Here is a 15,500-nt window from a genome sequence, read left to right as displayed (position 1 = left end):
GGCAGGGGCGGGGTTCCACTGGGAGAAGGAGGGAGTAAAGAGGAGGAGGAGGAGGAGGAGGAGGAGGAGGATGAGGCGAGGCGAGGGGAGCGGAGGCCAGGCGAGGGGAGGCGAGGGGAGGGGAGGAGGAAAGAGGAAGGAGCTCAGGAGGGATGAGAGGGGCGGCCAGGGCCCCGGGCCGAAGCAGCGCTGGGTCGGCGGACCAGAGTGGCTGAGGCACGGCTATTGCCCCCTCCCCGCTTTCCTGCCCCCTTCCATCCTTTCCTTCCAGCCTCCAGCTTGAGGAAGGGGATTTATTCAAATTTTATTTAAATGTCCATCTCCCGGGGGTCGCACGCTGGGGGGAGAGGGAGAGGTCTGGGGCGCGCGCAGGCTGGGGGGGCCGGAGCCCAGCAGCTTCCTTCAGCCCCTATGCTCGCCCCGTAGCAGTAGCGCAGGGGGCCGCAGGCCAGGGGCGGGCCCAGGGGAGGCTAGCAGGTTACAGGGATCCCTGCTCCCCGGGAACCGGCAGTGGGCGGGGTTTGAACCCCAGAAACGGTGGGGGGGTCCAAGGCCTGGCCCTGGACCCCTGGGCAATGGGGACTGGGAAGGGGCCAGTTAAAGGGCCGGGGGCGCTGTGGAGAGGCGGGGCGGGGTTGGGGGACGGGAGCTGGGACTCGGACCCCCGTACTGAGTGGGGCCCGGGCAGAAGCTGTGCACCCTGCGCCCGAGGAGCCCCCGTTGGCCTGGGAGGAGTGAGGAACTGAGCCCCCTAGAGCAGGACCTCCCCCTGGAAGGGCCGCGCCGCAGCCTGTGGGAGGGCCTCACCCCCGTCGCCCCCCATCGGCACTCGCCGTCGTCGCGGCTTCCGCCGGAGGGAGGGGCCGAGCGCCCTCGGGGGAACGTGGACCCCGGCGTTCTGAGCGTTCCGCGCCCCGCGCTGCCCGCCCCCCCCTGCCACGCTGCCGATGGCCGCCGACCCGCCGGGAGCTGCCGAGAAGGGAGAGATGGCTCCCGGGACCCGTGTGAGGTAGGTTCATGCGGCTCGTCCTCACCCCCAGATCTGGGGAGCTCCCAGTCCCATTCATACTCAGCCCGGCCTCACCCTCTCTTTGCTCCAAACTCCTCAACTCCAGCTCTCTTTCCTGTTACCTCTCAACCCTGGGGAACTGGCCTTCCTTCCTAGACCCCGCTTCCCCCTGCAGACCCCCATCCCCGCCTGCCCTTGCAGCCCTCCAAGGCCCCTCCCCTGGAGCGCTGGAGGGCTCCTTTCCCCCCATGGATGGGTCTGGAATGGGGGAAGCTGGGAGAAGACTCTGGATATGCAGAGACCCTCCAGGCCTGCTGAATCTGTGTGGGATCTTGGACGATCTGGTTTGCCTGGGAAGGGGAGCCCAAGGGATTCCAGACAATTAGGGATGGAAAGCAGCTTGGGAATCTGGGAGGCGAGGGGTGGTGCCCATGAGCCCATCTTGAGTTCTATGGAGACGTCAGGCTGGATTCTAGAATCGCAGGGAATGTGGGAGATTGGGCAGGTCAACGTGAGAGACCCATAAGGAGGCTGTCTTGGAGCAGAGGGAGCTCTGTGGCGAACAGTGTTGAAACTTGGGGCCACGGAGCGGTTCTGAAAGAGCATCTCAAAGAAGGTCTCTGAGCGCTGGGAAGTTGGGCAGCCCGGTGGATCTTCAGGGGTTAGATTGGGTGAGCAGGTTGCCATTGAATCTGAGGAGGACATCTAGGCTTTAGGGGAAGAGGCGTTGGGTGTTAGTAGCTTCTGAGAGAAAAGAGAGAGGTCTGGAGTTGGCAATCAGGAATCTGTGGGGATCGGGGAGGTCCATGTGGGGTGTTTCAGCTTGGGGCGAGCCGGACATGGAGCACATTTGGAGAACAGGGGAAGAGTTGGGACCTGTCTCAGGTGACTCCACAGACAAGGTGCCCCTGGTTTTCCCAGGAGCTTCGCTGTGGGGATGTCCGTGGAAAGGCCCTTGTGCCTGTCGGTGTCCCTTGTCGTCCTCCCTGGGTCAGGCGCGGGAGTATGGAAGAAGTGTTAGAGTAGGAGTGAGGTCAGGAAGCTAGTTCTCATGGCTCCCAGGGAGGCAGGTGAGCTGCTTCAGGAAGAGGGTGGCCTTGCCTAGAAGGAGGGGGGTTCCCCTGAGCCTCTGCAGGAGGAGCACCTCCTTGTTCCTTGTCTCCCTGGGTAGGAAGTCAAGCTCTGGCTGCGTAGGAGTGGGGGGAAAGCTGCGAGGAGTCTCGCCAGCCACGGTACCCGTGGGCCTCCCCCCCGGACCGGACCTTGTCACCCTGCACCCACAGTCCTCGGCGTTGCTGACGCCCCCAGTGTCGTGGAGCGGCCGGGGGCTGGAGTGCGCCACCCGCCGCTGCCATGCCTGTGTGCGAACTGAGTGCGGAGACTCCACTTCTGCCCAGACATGAAGAAGTTCCGTGGGCCTGGGCACATGAAGCAGTCGTGCCTGCTGCGGCAGTGCACTGCCTTGAGTTCTACCCCCGCTGCAGGGGGTCACCTTTCCCCAGCTGACCTCAGCACCTATCTGGGGGGCTGGGGGTGACTCCCTTGAGGGTCATGTAAGGTTGCCATAGGTTCACTCCTTCATTCACTGGCTGGTTCACATATCCGCCAGGCCCATTTCTGTCCTCAGCTTCAAGCTGGGGCCAATGTTAGGGTCCACAGAAGAATCCCTCCCACTCCCTACCTTCAGGCTTTTCCCAACTTTCAGAGGCAGAGACCCACAGAAAGCTTGGGCCCCCTTGGACCCCCTCCCCAGAGCCAGGAATGGGTCTTTGCCTTCTTTGGCCTCCTTTTCACCTGTGAGAGTGGTCTCGGATTTGAAGCTAGTCTTACCCACTGTGTGACCTTGAGCAAATCCCTATGACCCTCAAGGGACCTCCTCCCTGAAATGTTTCCTTTGCTGAGTTGTAAAGGTCAAACAGCGTGGATAAGAATGTACCTGCTGCCAGGCGCAGCATACAGTAGGTATCCAAGAACCATGGGGTTGTGCCCGCCTTCCTCATCCTTAGTGCTCCCCAGGGCTCCCAAGAGTGGTCCTTTCCCAGTAGCCGTAGGACCAGCTGCATCCTGTGTTCCCCTGTGCCACCCCCTCCCTTTTCCCTGCAGTCACCCTTTCCTGGTTGGTCTCTTTGCCCCACAGCCCCTCCGCTGCTGGACATCGTGCGCCGCCTCCAGGTCGAGGTGAAACCGCGCGCGCTGCGCCTACCAAGGCGCTTGGAGGACGCGGCACGCCAGTCCGGTCTCCGGGCGCCGCGGTGGAGGCCGTGCTGTGCGCGCTGGGGCCCGAGAGTCCCGGGCCCCGGGGCGAACCTGCGACCGCCGCCACTGCCTACGTGGCCATCTTGCCGGCCAAGGTGCTGGACTTCCTTGTGTGCGTCCTGTACCTCGAGTGGGTGAGCCGCACTGAGGCTGATCTGGGCCACCTGGCACCCAGGGGCCCGGCCTGAGCGCCTGGCGCGCGGCCCAGCTCACGGTCCCCTCCCTGGCCGTCTCCATCTCTCCCCATCTCTGTCAGCGTCTCTGTGTCCTCCGACTGTTTGCATTTCTCTGTTTTCTTTCTACGCTTCTCCATCTCTTTTTCTCACTGGGTCCTTCCTGTCTCCCTCTAGGACTTCCCGCATCTTTCATGTCCTTGCTTCCCCCGATTTTTCTCCATCGCTCGGGTCTGCCTCTCTGAGCATCTCTCTGTCTTCCTGTCTCTTGTTTCCTCTTGGCCCCCTCTGAGCCTGTGTATATCTCCACCTCATCTCAAGGAAGGGACACCTGTCACTCTGTTTGCCTCTGTCCTTCTGTCTGTCGTTTCCTGGCCAGGAACATGCCTGTTGGCCCTGTGGTGGAAGGGCTCCTCCAGACACATTTCAGCCACCTGGCCCCAGGGTCACTCCACCTGTTGCCCTCCCCGTTCCCCATCCCACCCCTTGTGGCCCTGCACCCTCTCCCTTTGATGCCCTCCACCCCTTCCTCTCCCTCTGCCCTAATCCTACACCTTCCCTTCTCCTCAAGTCAGGATTATGGAGACCAAAAAAAAAAAAAAATTGATGAGAATCAATTAAGTTTTTTGAAATAAAATGTTTAAAAATAAAAAGACCATTGAATTTACCAGGATATATAATTGTTGAAAATGGGGAGACACATTTCAGGAGAATAAGATCCTTGGGGTATGGCCTGGTTGCCCCCGCCATCGGCAAAGCCACACTATAAATAGTAGGTTCAGGAGAGCCCTGGGCCAGGGATGCCATCTGTCATCCCGAAGTGGATGTGTCCTGAGCAAGAAACAGATGTGACTCGAGTCCTTAACTTTTCAAGAGTTAGACATCGATTGAATAGGAAGTGAAGCACCTTAAGGTGGGAAGTTGGAGCAGTGGCCACAGTCAGAGAGGTAGTGTAGTGGAGGAAATGAACTCCAGGCAAAAGGGAGGCCTCGTTGCTCAGGACATCCATATCTTCATAGACGAAGTGAGGTAGATAGAGACAAGAAGGCAGTCCCTGGACCTCCCCTAAATGACAGGAAGGGGACCAACTATACTCCCCCTGTCGAGTGGGAGGTGAAAGTGAAAAGTGTTAGTCACTCAGTCATGTCCGACTCTGTGATCCCATGGACTGTAAGTGAAGCCTCTTGAAAGAGGTATTTCTTTCCAACCAGGAAGTGAGCAACCAGTCCCACTGGAATGGGAATTCATGAGATGCTATCCATGGAGTCCCACCCAGATCTGGAAGGGAGGCCACAGGACCTGGGCAGGAAGGCCGAGGCATAAGGACTAGAGGCCTGGTCCCCAGGAAATGTTCCAAATTCGTGGTACACAAGCCCTGCCTGCTAGACAACATGTGTCTCTTTTCTAGCCAAGAAGCAAGGCAGAAAAGAATCCCTTGTGAAGAAAAAAGGAAAGAATCATCTGTGAAAGGGAAAAGGTTGCAGCCTCTAAGAGGAAGTCCCACCTCCTCTATTGAGAGTATTTGGCCTTGAGCGCACCCAAGAAAGTCACAGCTCGGTCTATCCAAAAGCCGTAGTCCCGGATTATCACATACCCTCGCAACTTCTTATGGAAGGCCGACTCCCCCAAGGGGACAAAACCGAGGGGGTCTGCTTCGGGGGTGAGCGGGCCAAGGCCAGGTATGATGGCAGCCATGATGGCAGCCACGTTGCCCGCTAGGCCTTTGGCCTTGAGTCTTGCTTCCCCAAGCTGATTGAGCACGATGGAATTATCAGGGCTCATGTCACGCTGGTCATCCTCCACAAGCTGGAGGTGCTGGCTGAAGGACCAGAAGACCTCCTTGGTGATGCTCAGACGTACTCGATCTTCCAGTTTTTCCCAGATCCCGTAGGGCATTTCCGTTGGAGGGAGGGTTCTGAGCGTGAGTCCGGGGACTGAGAAGCCGGGATCACTAAAGGGGCTGCCTTGGTGCTGGAGCTGCATGAGAGACAGAGACAGATGAGAGGGAGGGGACCCAAATGCTGCCCTAGGGTGCCCCTGAATTCACATCTGCCTTCCAGGAGACTGGCCTCTTCCTAGAGGGAGTCTCCATTCCCTGCCTCTCAGAGATTGGATGAAATGTTCTAGCCCAGAGCCCCAGTTCTGTTAGGCTTCAATTCAGCCTTCTCCACATACAAGTTTTGCAACATTGATTCGCAGCTTCAGTAATTCCCACATGGCCCTGTAATGGTGAAGATGACAAGATGTAATAGATATAAAGCACTTCGCACTTGGCATACGATGAGGGCGTTAATATCATTCACTAATGACATATTTATATTAATATCATGAACACTATGATTATGTTACTTACTACAGTATTTTCAAGCTAAATATATTATGGACAATGTGGTTAAAGCCGTATTTCCTTTTTATTCACATTCTTCAGTGGTTAATATTTGTTCATTTGTAAATAATCATTAATATCCAATTATTAATACTGAACTATAATATTATGTAGTTAATGCCTTCTCCATTAAATTTCTCACCTCCACAAACCTAGATCCACAGAATTTCAGTGCACACCAATACATTCTGTAATTGACAGATCACCTAGTCCTACATCCCCATTTTACCAATGGGGAAACTCGGGGTCCTCAAAGCTACCCACAGGGTGGTGGCAGATATGAGACTAGAAATTAGAGGAAGGGACTTCCCTGGTGAATCAGTGGTTAAGAATCTGCCCGCTAAAGCAGGAGACATGGGTTCCATCCATGCTCCAGAAAGATCCCCGATGCCTTGGGGCAACTAAGCCTGGGGACCACAACTCCTGAGCCCTCAATCCCAGAGCCCATGCTTCCTGACAATAGAAGCCACCGCAATGAGAAGCCAAAGTACCGCAAAGAAGAGTAGTCCCCGCTCGCTACAATTACAGAAAGCCTGTGCACAGCAGCAAGGACCCAGCAGAGCCAACAAGAAAGAAACTAGATTTGAAAAAAGAGACTAGGTTAGGTAACTTCACATGGACCTAGAATATAGGGCAGTGGAAGAGTCACAAAGTCCAGGGCCTCCAGGGGCCAGGTAGATCAGATCACCTGGAGAAGAAGCAGATGGGGAGGGGGTGGGGCACGGTGACTGGAGGCCACAGGACCCCTGTGCCTGGTTTGGACGGGTTTTCATATTCAGCATTTGAACAAGCATCGCCTGGCCTGAACAAAACATCTGTGGGTCAGACCCAGCCAGCAGGCTGCTGCTTTGAACTTCCAGACAGTTTTGTGACCTCAGGAGAAGGATTCCCCCTCCAAAGCTCAGTTTCCTGGGCTTTCCCTCATGGTCCAGTGGTTAAGACTCTGCCCTCCAATGCAGGCAATGTGGGTGCAATCCCTGGTTGAAGAGCTAAGATCTCACTTGCCTCGCAGCCCAAAAACCCAAAGGATAAAACAGAAGCAGTATGGTACCAAACTCAATAAGGACTTTTACAAATGGTCCACGTCACAAAATCAAGAAGAGGGCTTCCCTGGTGGCTTTGTGGAGAATCCTGCTGCCAATGCAGGAGACATGGGTTCCTGATCCAGGAAGATCCGCCATGTCCTAGATCAGCTAAGCCCGTGCGCCACAACTACTGAGCCTCTGCTCTAGAGCCAGGGAGTCGCAACTGCTGAGCCCGCAGGGCACAACTACCGAAGCCTGCGAGGCCTAGAGCCTGCGCTCAGCGACAAGGGAAGCCACCGCAATGAGAAGCCTGCACACCACAACTAGAGAATAGCCACCACTCACTCAGACTAGAGATGGGCCCCGTGCTCAGTCACTTCAGTCGCGTCCGACTCTCTGCGACCCCATGGACCATGGCCCTCCAGGCTTCTCCGTCCATGGGATTCTCCAGGCAAGAATACTGGAGTGGGTTGCCATTTCCTTCTCCAGTGATAAAGTATGAAGTGAGGGAAGCGAGGGAAGTGAGGGAAGTGACGTCGCTCAGTCTTGTCCGACACTTTCGGACCCCGTGGACTGTAGCCTAACAGGCTCCTCCGTCCATGGGATTTTCCAGGCAAGAGTACTGGAATAGGTTGCCATTTCCTTCTCCAAAACTAGAGAAGAGCTCAAACTGAATAACAAAGATCCAGCACAGCCAAAAATAAATGAAACTATAGAAATATAAAAATTTTTTAAAATCTAAAGAAGCCTCCTCAGATTTCTTATCTGTAAAAATAGGTCAAAATTCTACCTCTTAGAGCTATCTGAGGAGCCAGTAAGATAACGAGGCTGAATCTCCCAGCATGGCATAGGCTCAAGAAGGCACACGGCAGGAGGTGATTATGGAAAGACTCATGAGCCTGTAAAAAACTTCCCTCTAGGTGCTTCCTTTGAATCTTCTAACACTCTTGAGAGGTCAGCCAAGGCACGGTCACCGTCTCATTTGGCAGATGAGGAAGCTAAGACAGGGAGAGAAGGAATGACCTGCCCAAGGTCACCCAGGCATCAGTGACATCATTCCTGTGGGTGTGTCTCTAGCTGGCAGAGCCCCTGGACCCCAGGACCCATGGAGGAACCTTCTTGCAGCCTTGTTCTACCTCCCTTCCCCAGGGCTGGGCCAGGAGGGTGAGAGCCTCCTCCCCTCACCCCCTGCTCATGCCCTGTCACTCACGTAAGTCGGCATCAGGGTTGAAGTATGGATCTGCATGTAGAGCGCCAGGTTAAAGGCTTGATTGATGGACTCAGCTGTGGAGACGGGGGCTCCCAAACTGAGAGGTGGCAGCAGCAGGGCCAGCAGGCAGAAGGGGGCTGGCAGGAAGAAATCAGAGGTCAGCACCAAGTCCCTGACCTCACCTGCTGATTCACTCATTCATCATAAGAGCCCCTCCTATGGATCCAACCCTTGTGGCTTACAGCGATATTGTGTGTGCAACTCAGGGCAGAGTCACCCTGTAAGCAGCTTATTTCTAGCCCAGAATATTCCCCTGGGATTTCTCCGATGGTGCAGTGGCTAAAGACTCCGAGCTCCCAAGGCAGGAGGCCCCGGGTTCAATCCCTGGTCAGGGAACTAATCCCACATGCCACAACTGAGAATTTCCATGTGGCAATGACTAAGAACCCGCCCAGCCAAATAAGATAATTTTGGATTGTTTTACTTTTAGATGCAATTTTATATAAATAAATGTTAAAAAGAAAAAATTCCCCTGACCTCCAGACCCATGTATTCAACTTCCCACGTGACGTTTTCCCTTGGATGTTAATAAGCATCTCAAGTCAAAATATCCACTGCTCAGCTCTAGCTGCCCTGTTCCCCTCCTTCCCTGGTCTTCCCCATCTCAGAAAAGTGCATGTCCACTCTTCCGGGTGCTCACGTCAAAATCATGGCGTCCTCTTGGACGCTTCCTTTTCTCCTTCTCCCTATGTTCAACCCACACTAAATCCTGTTGGCTGTGTCCTTAAAAGGTGGCCACGAGGTCTGTGGGTTTTTGTGTTTGTTTTTGGTCACACTGTGACGCTTGCAGGATCTCAGCTCTCTGAGCAGGGATTGAACCTGGGCAGTGAAAGCCCCAGAATCCTAACCACCAAACCACCAGGGAACTCCCTAGGTCTGTGTTTCTGGATCCGAGCACTTATGACAAGTATACCTAGAATCTGTGAAAGCTTATTGAGCTATATACTTGGGACTTGTGCACATTTCCCTGTACCTATTTGCTATTTTCAAGGAAAAGTTTTAGAACATGTGGATTTTCCTGACGGGTCAGTGGTAACATTCCAACTGCCAATGCAGGAGACACATGTTTGATCCCTGGTCTGGGAAGATCCCACACACCATGGAGCAACCATTAACCCCTTGCACAACTACTGAGCCTGTGCCCTAGAGTCCGGGAGAAACAACTATTGAAGCCTGTGCGCCGAGAGCCTGCAGCAAGTGAAAGCGCTGCAATGAAAAGTCCACGTACCTCAGCTCGAGAGTATCCCCCACTCACTGCCACTAGAGAAAGCTGGAGCACAGCGACGAAGACCCGGCACTGCCATAAATGAACAAAAGATGTATCTAGAAGCTATTTCTCTCCCCGCTGCTGTCTCTGCCTCCACTCTTTTCTCCCTCTGCCACCTGGAAGCTCTTCAAGTCCAGCTAGATCCCTCTTTGTCCAAATCTACCCATGGCTACCACCTAAGACAGTGACTATTAAAGTCCTCACTGTAGGCTACAAGGCCTGGCCCCTCTTTTCTGAAGCCTCCCCTTCTCAGACTTTGCCCTTGCTGGGCCCTGCCAGGACCACCTTCCAAAACCACCCAGGGCTTCTCCTGCTGATTCTTCAGGACTGAACTCAAAAGCCCCACTGGGGACGTCCCTGGTGGTCCAAGGCCCAAGAATCTGCACTGCAAATGCACGGCGCTCAGGTTCTATCCCTGGTCAGGGAACTAGATCCCACCTGCAACAACTAAGACATGGCATAGCCAAATTCAAAAAAAGACAACTTAAGGTCACCAGCAGTGACGGAGATGAGAGGCAGACCAGGATGGCGTCCTTAGATTCCCTGCCTCCATTCCTGATCTCCCAGAAGTTCAGAATTTAAGGGAAGGCCTGAGGTGAAGCCCTGTCCATTCATTCATTCAACAAACTTGGATCACTGTATTCAAATTCTATCACATCTGTGTGGGTGCCCAGTCGTGTCCGACTCTGTGCGACCCCATGGACTGTATCCCACCAGGCTCCTCTGTCCATGGAATTCTCCAGGCAAGAATATTGGAGTGGGTTGCCATTCCTTCTCCAGGGGTTCTTCCCGACCCAGGGAGCGAACCCATGTCTCATTCTACACTGGCAGGCAGATTCTTTCCCACGAGCGCTCCCTGGGAAGTCACACTGGCATGATAATTTACTTATGATCACATGTCCTGTCTGTCTGCAGAAAGAAATCTCATTTTTTGTCCGTTTCTTTACTGCCGTGTCCCCAGTGCTTGGGTTTCCCTGACAGCTCAGTGGTAAAGAATGTCCCTGCCAATGCGGGAAACGTGGGTTTGATCCCTGAATGGGAAAGTTCACCTGGAGAAGGAAATGGCAACCCACTCCACTATTCTTGTCTGGGAATACCATGGACAGAGGGCCCTGGAGGTCTACAATCCATGGGGTCACAAAAGAGTTGGACACGAGTTAGCAACTAAACAGCAACGATAACCCCCATACTTAGACCACTGTGAGTGTGTGCTTAGTCACGTCAGTTGTGTCCAACTCTTTGCTGCCCCGTGGACTCTAGCCCACCAGGAGCCTCTGTTCATGAGATTCTCCAGGCAGGATTCCTGGAGTGGGTTGCCAAGCCCTCCTCCAGGGGATCTTTCCAAATCACAGATCAAACCCAGGTCTCTTAAGTTTCCTGCATTGCAGGCAGGTTCTTTACCACTAGCACCACCTGGGAAGCCCACTTAGACTACTACCTAGCACCTAATAGGCACTCCAGAAGTCTGTCTGGAATGAATGAATGATGAATGAAGTCTTCTGGGTGTAAGGCTTTGGAGGTTCCCAGCAGATGCAAGAGCAGCCAGGTACGTGAGTCAGATGGGCCAGAGGGCCCAGGGGGTACCCCCTCCCTCCTGGTCTCAGGACCCTCGCGCCCTGTCTCCCTCACTCACCCAACAGATGATAACTCATGGTCTCTCCTGGATCCTTCCTCTCTGCAGTCTCTCGGTGGTTCTGCGACACCTGTCCTCCTGCCCCTCAGGTGGCTATATACTTGGGTCTGAGCCCTCGGGCCACCCATGTGGGAGGGAAAGTCATACCTTGCAGGATGTGGGGGGAGGTGCAGAAGGCCCTGAGGCAGGGGACAGCTGAGGAAGGGGGCATTGAGGGGACACCCTATTTCCCTGCTGCTGCTGCTGCTAAGTGCTTCAGTCATGTCTGACTCTGTGCGACCCCATAGACGGCAGCCCACCAGGCTCCCTGGCCCTGGAATTCTCCAGGCAAAAACACTGGAGTGGGTTGCTATTTCCTTCTCCAATACATCCAAGTGAAAAGTGAAAGTGAAGTCGCTCAGTCGTGTCTGAGTCTTAGCGACCCCATGGACTACAGCCTACCAGGCTCCTCTGTCCATGGTTTTTTCCAGGCAAGAGTACTGGAGTCTGTTGGCATTGCCTTCTCCAATCCTAGTCTGCTACAGCCCCCCAAATCTGACCTTAAACTCTGGGTGCTGGGAGAAAGGGACCCAGGCGGGGAGGGGATTATCCGGGGGAGGAAAGGGTCGCCCTGCTCCCTGCCTTTCTGCACCTCCTGGGATCCAGTTTCTCGTGAGGAGGCGGCCCCTACTCCTCCCCACCAGGACCCAGGCATCAGGCCCTGGCTCTGGAGGAGTTTGGAAAAGGGACAGGGGGTTGGTGTGTAAGCAACATCACCCACACCCTTAGACACGGGAGCATGTGATACCGTGCAGGGCCCTGTGGGGCTCCTTGTCTCAAGGCCTTTGTGTCCTTCACTTCTTTTTATTGTTAAGAGTTTTTTTAAATTGATTTTTAATGTAATTTTATTTATTTATTTTTGTCTGTGCTGGACCTTGTGGCTGCGTGCGCTTTTTCTGCTGTTGCAGCGAGTGGGGACTTCTCTTCGTTGCAGGGCACAGGCTTCTCCTTGCGGTGGCTTCTCTTGTTCCTCTAGGGCACGGGCTCTACAGTCAGGGCTCAGTAGTTGTGGCACACAGACTTAGTCACTCTGAGGCATGTGGGATCTTCCCGGATGAAGAAGTGAACCCATGTGTCCCACATTGGCAAGTGGATTCTTTACCACTGAGCCACCAGGGACGCACCCACCCACCATCCATTTCACTCATACCTCAGGAAGCAGCCTCATTCAACCTCTGTGATGTTCCCTGAATTCCAATGGGCAGCTGTTCATTAGAGAAGAGAGGGATTGTAAAACCAGGGAGAAATAAAATCAAGAGCAGCCTTGGGGCAAGGTGCTGATTCCCGATCATGAGATACATTCAACAATATCTTTGAAGGATTTTGCAGGTACTGAAACCCCCTCCGGGTGGGAGAAGTTGTGGTATGCTGCCCTCCAACATGTAGACCCCAGACCAGTTGGACCTGAAGGTTGCACAGGTTAATTTCTAGCTGACACCACCAACGCATCAGGAAAATGATCACGAGCCGGTCACATCCCCTTTTACTAGAAAACTTCTCAGTAGCTTCCCCAGGGGGGACATGGTTTTGAGAGCAGGAGCCTGCTGTATCCTCCTTTGCCTGGCAAAGCAATAAAGCTCTCCTTTTCTCCCTTTCACCCCGATCTTTGTCTCTGAGGTTTGATCGGCACCAGTGCACAGAGAAGCTGAGCTTTGGGCATCACCATGTATATGTCTTGGGCTTCCCTGGTGGCTCAGACGGTAAAGAATCTGCCTCCAAGGTGGCAGACTCAGGTTCGATCCCTGGGTGGGGAAGATCCGCTGGAGAAGAGAAAGGCTACCCAGTCCAGTATTCTTGCCTGGAAATTCCATGGACAGAGGAGCCTGATGGGTTATACTCCATGGGGTCTCAGAGTCAGACATGACCGTGTGACAACACTATACTGTACTAAATGCACAGGTTGGCACGTGGACCCACACCAGATGTGTGTATACACTTTCGTACGTTTTTACAGTCAAGGATGTATTGACTCTAGCCATGTGCTTGTCCCTGTTCCAGATAGAGCTGGGATAGAGCAGGGAACAAGTCAGACACAAATCCCTGCCCTTGTGGAGCTGACACTGTAGAGGACATGCCCACAACTGTGTTATACCACACAGCCTGCCAGGGAGCGCCAAACGCACGAGTGCACATGCATCCGCGCTTATGAACACACAGTCACATCCAGAGCCCCCACCATAAGGCAGGAGCTGCATCTGTTCATTCACTCAGCCATGCAGACCTTTAGTCAGCAGCTGTGGATGGAGCCCCTCTTGCGTGTTGGCACTGGGGTGAATAATAAGGGTGAATAACAGTCCAGTGTTCCCCCAACAACCAACATGTGAGCTCATGAAAAAAATAATTTCCCAAAGCTACAAGGTGCTGAGAGGAAGCCAAAGCGGTTGATGTGCTTTACTGAGGGTAGAGGAGATTTAGATAAGGAGACTGAGGCCCAGAGAGGGGCAGCTACTTACCTGGAGTCACACAGCAAGGCCAAGACAGATCGCAGGCTGCTGCCCCCCAAGGTTGGGACTGAATCTAGGGTGTCACCAATCTGAAATGTGAGCTGAAGGAGGGAAGAGGTTGAGGGAAGAGATGTGCTCTGAGGTGGGAGATCCTGAATTGGGTCTTTGAGCCTGGGGGCTGTCAAGGCTGCCAGGGAGGGCCTGTGCTGGGCAGGCAGTGATGTCAGAGGATTAGACTAGGCCCGGTGAGTGGGTGCGCTGAGGCGTGGGCCAGGCCAGGAAGTGTAGGAGGAGGAGGAGGAAGAAGAGGAGCGCAGGAGGGGAGGAGGGAGCCAGACACGCGACCTCGTGCTATTGCCATGTGGGCAGCGCACGTGGGGCCGAGCCTCAGCCCAGAGGGCAGCCTCACCCTGACCCATCCCCACCATCTCCTGCTCCTCTTGGGGACTTCACTTTCTCTCTGGACCCTTCAGGGGCCCTTCACCACTGAAGTAATTCACCCCCATCCCAGGCCTAGTTCCATTTTTCCAAGGCATTTGTCTTGGCAGATGTCAGAAGCTCTGCCGCCTTGTCCTGCCCCGCCTCGAGGCCCACGTATCTCCATGTGTTTCAGTCTCACCGGAAGCTGATGCCTGGGAAATCCTAGCAATGTAAGAGTCAGCAGTCCCTGGGTAGGAAGATCCCCTGGAGGGGTGCATGGCAACGCATTCCAGTATTCTTGCCTGGAGAACTCCGTGGACAGTGGAGCCTGGGGGCTACAGTCCACGGGTACACAAAGAGTCAGACACGACTGCGCCACTTACACTTTCACTTTTCTTTCAGACTTGGGTCAAAATCCTACCTTTGTCCATCACTAGCTTAGGCAAGTTACTTAAACCTCTTCAAGCCTCGGTTTGTTTCCTCATCTGAAGACCAGACAAATTATCTTGGCGTCTTAGGGTCTCACTGACTTCACCCACCAAGAGCCTCGATCTCTGCTATGAGACACCCCCACCCCCGAGCACCTCAAGAGTTGCTGCAATGGTACATAATGCCTCCAGTTCAGTTCAGTCACTCAGTCGTGTCCGACTCTTTGCGACGCCATGGACTGTAGCACACCTGACTTCCCTGTCCATCACCAGCTCCCAAAGCTTGCTCAAATTCATGCCCATTGAGTTGGTGATGCCATCCAACCATCTCATCCTCTGTCATCCCCTTCTCCTCCTGCCCTCAATCTTGGCCTGCATCAGGATCTTTTCCAGTGAGTCAGTTCTTCCCATCAGGTGGCCAAAGTATTGGAGTTTCAGCTTTAGCATCAGTCCTTCCAATGAATATTCAGGACTGATTTGCTTTAGGTTTGACTGGTTCGAGCTCCTTGCCTCCAAAGTAATGCCTCCAACCAATGGCAAAAGCCTCAGTGTCCCACCATTCTCAGGCTTGGAGCCCAATTCCCACCAGCCACACTAATGCTAATGCCAAGCAGGGCCCTGTGGGACTGCAGGGCCCAGAGGCCTTTTTGTCCACCATTCCTTGTAGGCAGGCCTCTGGCCTCCATGACCTTCTTTGAGTTCAAAAGGACAGAGTAAGTAAGTAAGCGAAAGTCACTCAGTCGTGTCCGACTCTTTTCCACGCCGTGGACTATACAGTCCATGGAATTCTCCAGGCCAGAATAGTGGAGTGGGTAGCCTTTCCCTTCTCTAGGGAATCTTCACAACCCAGGGATTGAAACAAGGCCTCCCACATTGTAGGAGGATTCTTTACCAGCTGAGCCACCAGGAAAGCCCAAGAATCCTGGAGTGGGTATCCTATCCTTTGTCCAGGGGATCTTCCCGACCTGGGAATTGAAACAGGGTCTCCTGCATTGCAGGCGGATTCTTTCCCAACTGAGCTAGGAGGGAAGCCCAAAGGGCAGAACAGTTGTTAATCAAAGGAGAAGCAGCACGTGAGGCAGAGGCTTATTAAGATGAGAGATAGACCTTCTAGGACCCTGCACACACCCTAATCTTGTCCCCATCCTAC

The 15,500-nt window shown here is 54.0% G+C and overlaps 2 protein-coding genes across 2 annotated transcripts in view; one reads left to right on the top strand and one right to left on the bottom strand.

Moving 5' to 3' along the window:
* The first annotated feature begins 39 nt into the window (after positions 1 to 39).
* Positions 40 to 4,101, top strand: LOC145532697 (cardiotrophin-1-like). The gene is made up of 2 exons (XM_081558263.1): positions 40 to 1,009; positions 3,147 to 4,101. The coding sequence occupies exons 1-2, from the start codon at positions 948 to 950 to the stop codon at positions 3,451 to 3,453; spliced, it is 369 nt and encodes a 122-aa protein (XP_081414389.1). The 5' UTR covers positions 40 to 947; the 3' UTR covers positions 3,454 to 4,101.
* The window catches only part of LOC145532695 (cardiotrophin-2-like), a 33,792-nt gene continuing 22,388 nt past the window's right edge, over positions 4,097 to 15,500 (bottom strand). Inside the window, exons 2-3 of the mRNA XM_081558261.1 lie at positions 8,060 to 8,196; positions 4,097 to 5,415 (exon numbers count right to left, since the gene is read on the bottom strand). Of these exons, the coding sequence (XP_081414387.1) occupies positions 4,948 to 5,415; positions 8,060 to 8,095 (504 nt within the window). The 5' untranslated portion in view covers positions 8,096 to 8,196 and the 3' untranslated portion in view covers positions 4,097 to 4,947. The remainder of the gene's footprint in view (positions 5,416 to 8,059; positions 8,197 to 15,500) is intronic.

Source organism: Giraffa tippelskirchi, chromosome 13 (genome assembly GCF_054371585.1).
Source record: "Giraffa tippelskirchi isolate mGirTip1 chromosome 13, T2T-mGirTip1v1.2.pri, whole genome shotgun sequence".
NCBI lineage: Eukaryota > Metazoa > Chordata > Mammalia > Artiodactyla > Giraffidae > Giraffa > Giraffa tippelskirchi.
This window is presented reverse-complemented; position numbering and strand designations above follow the sequence as displayed.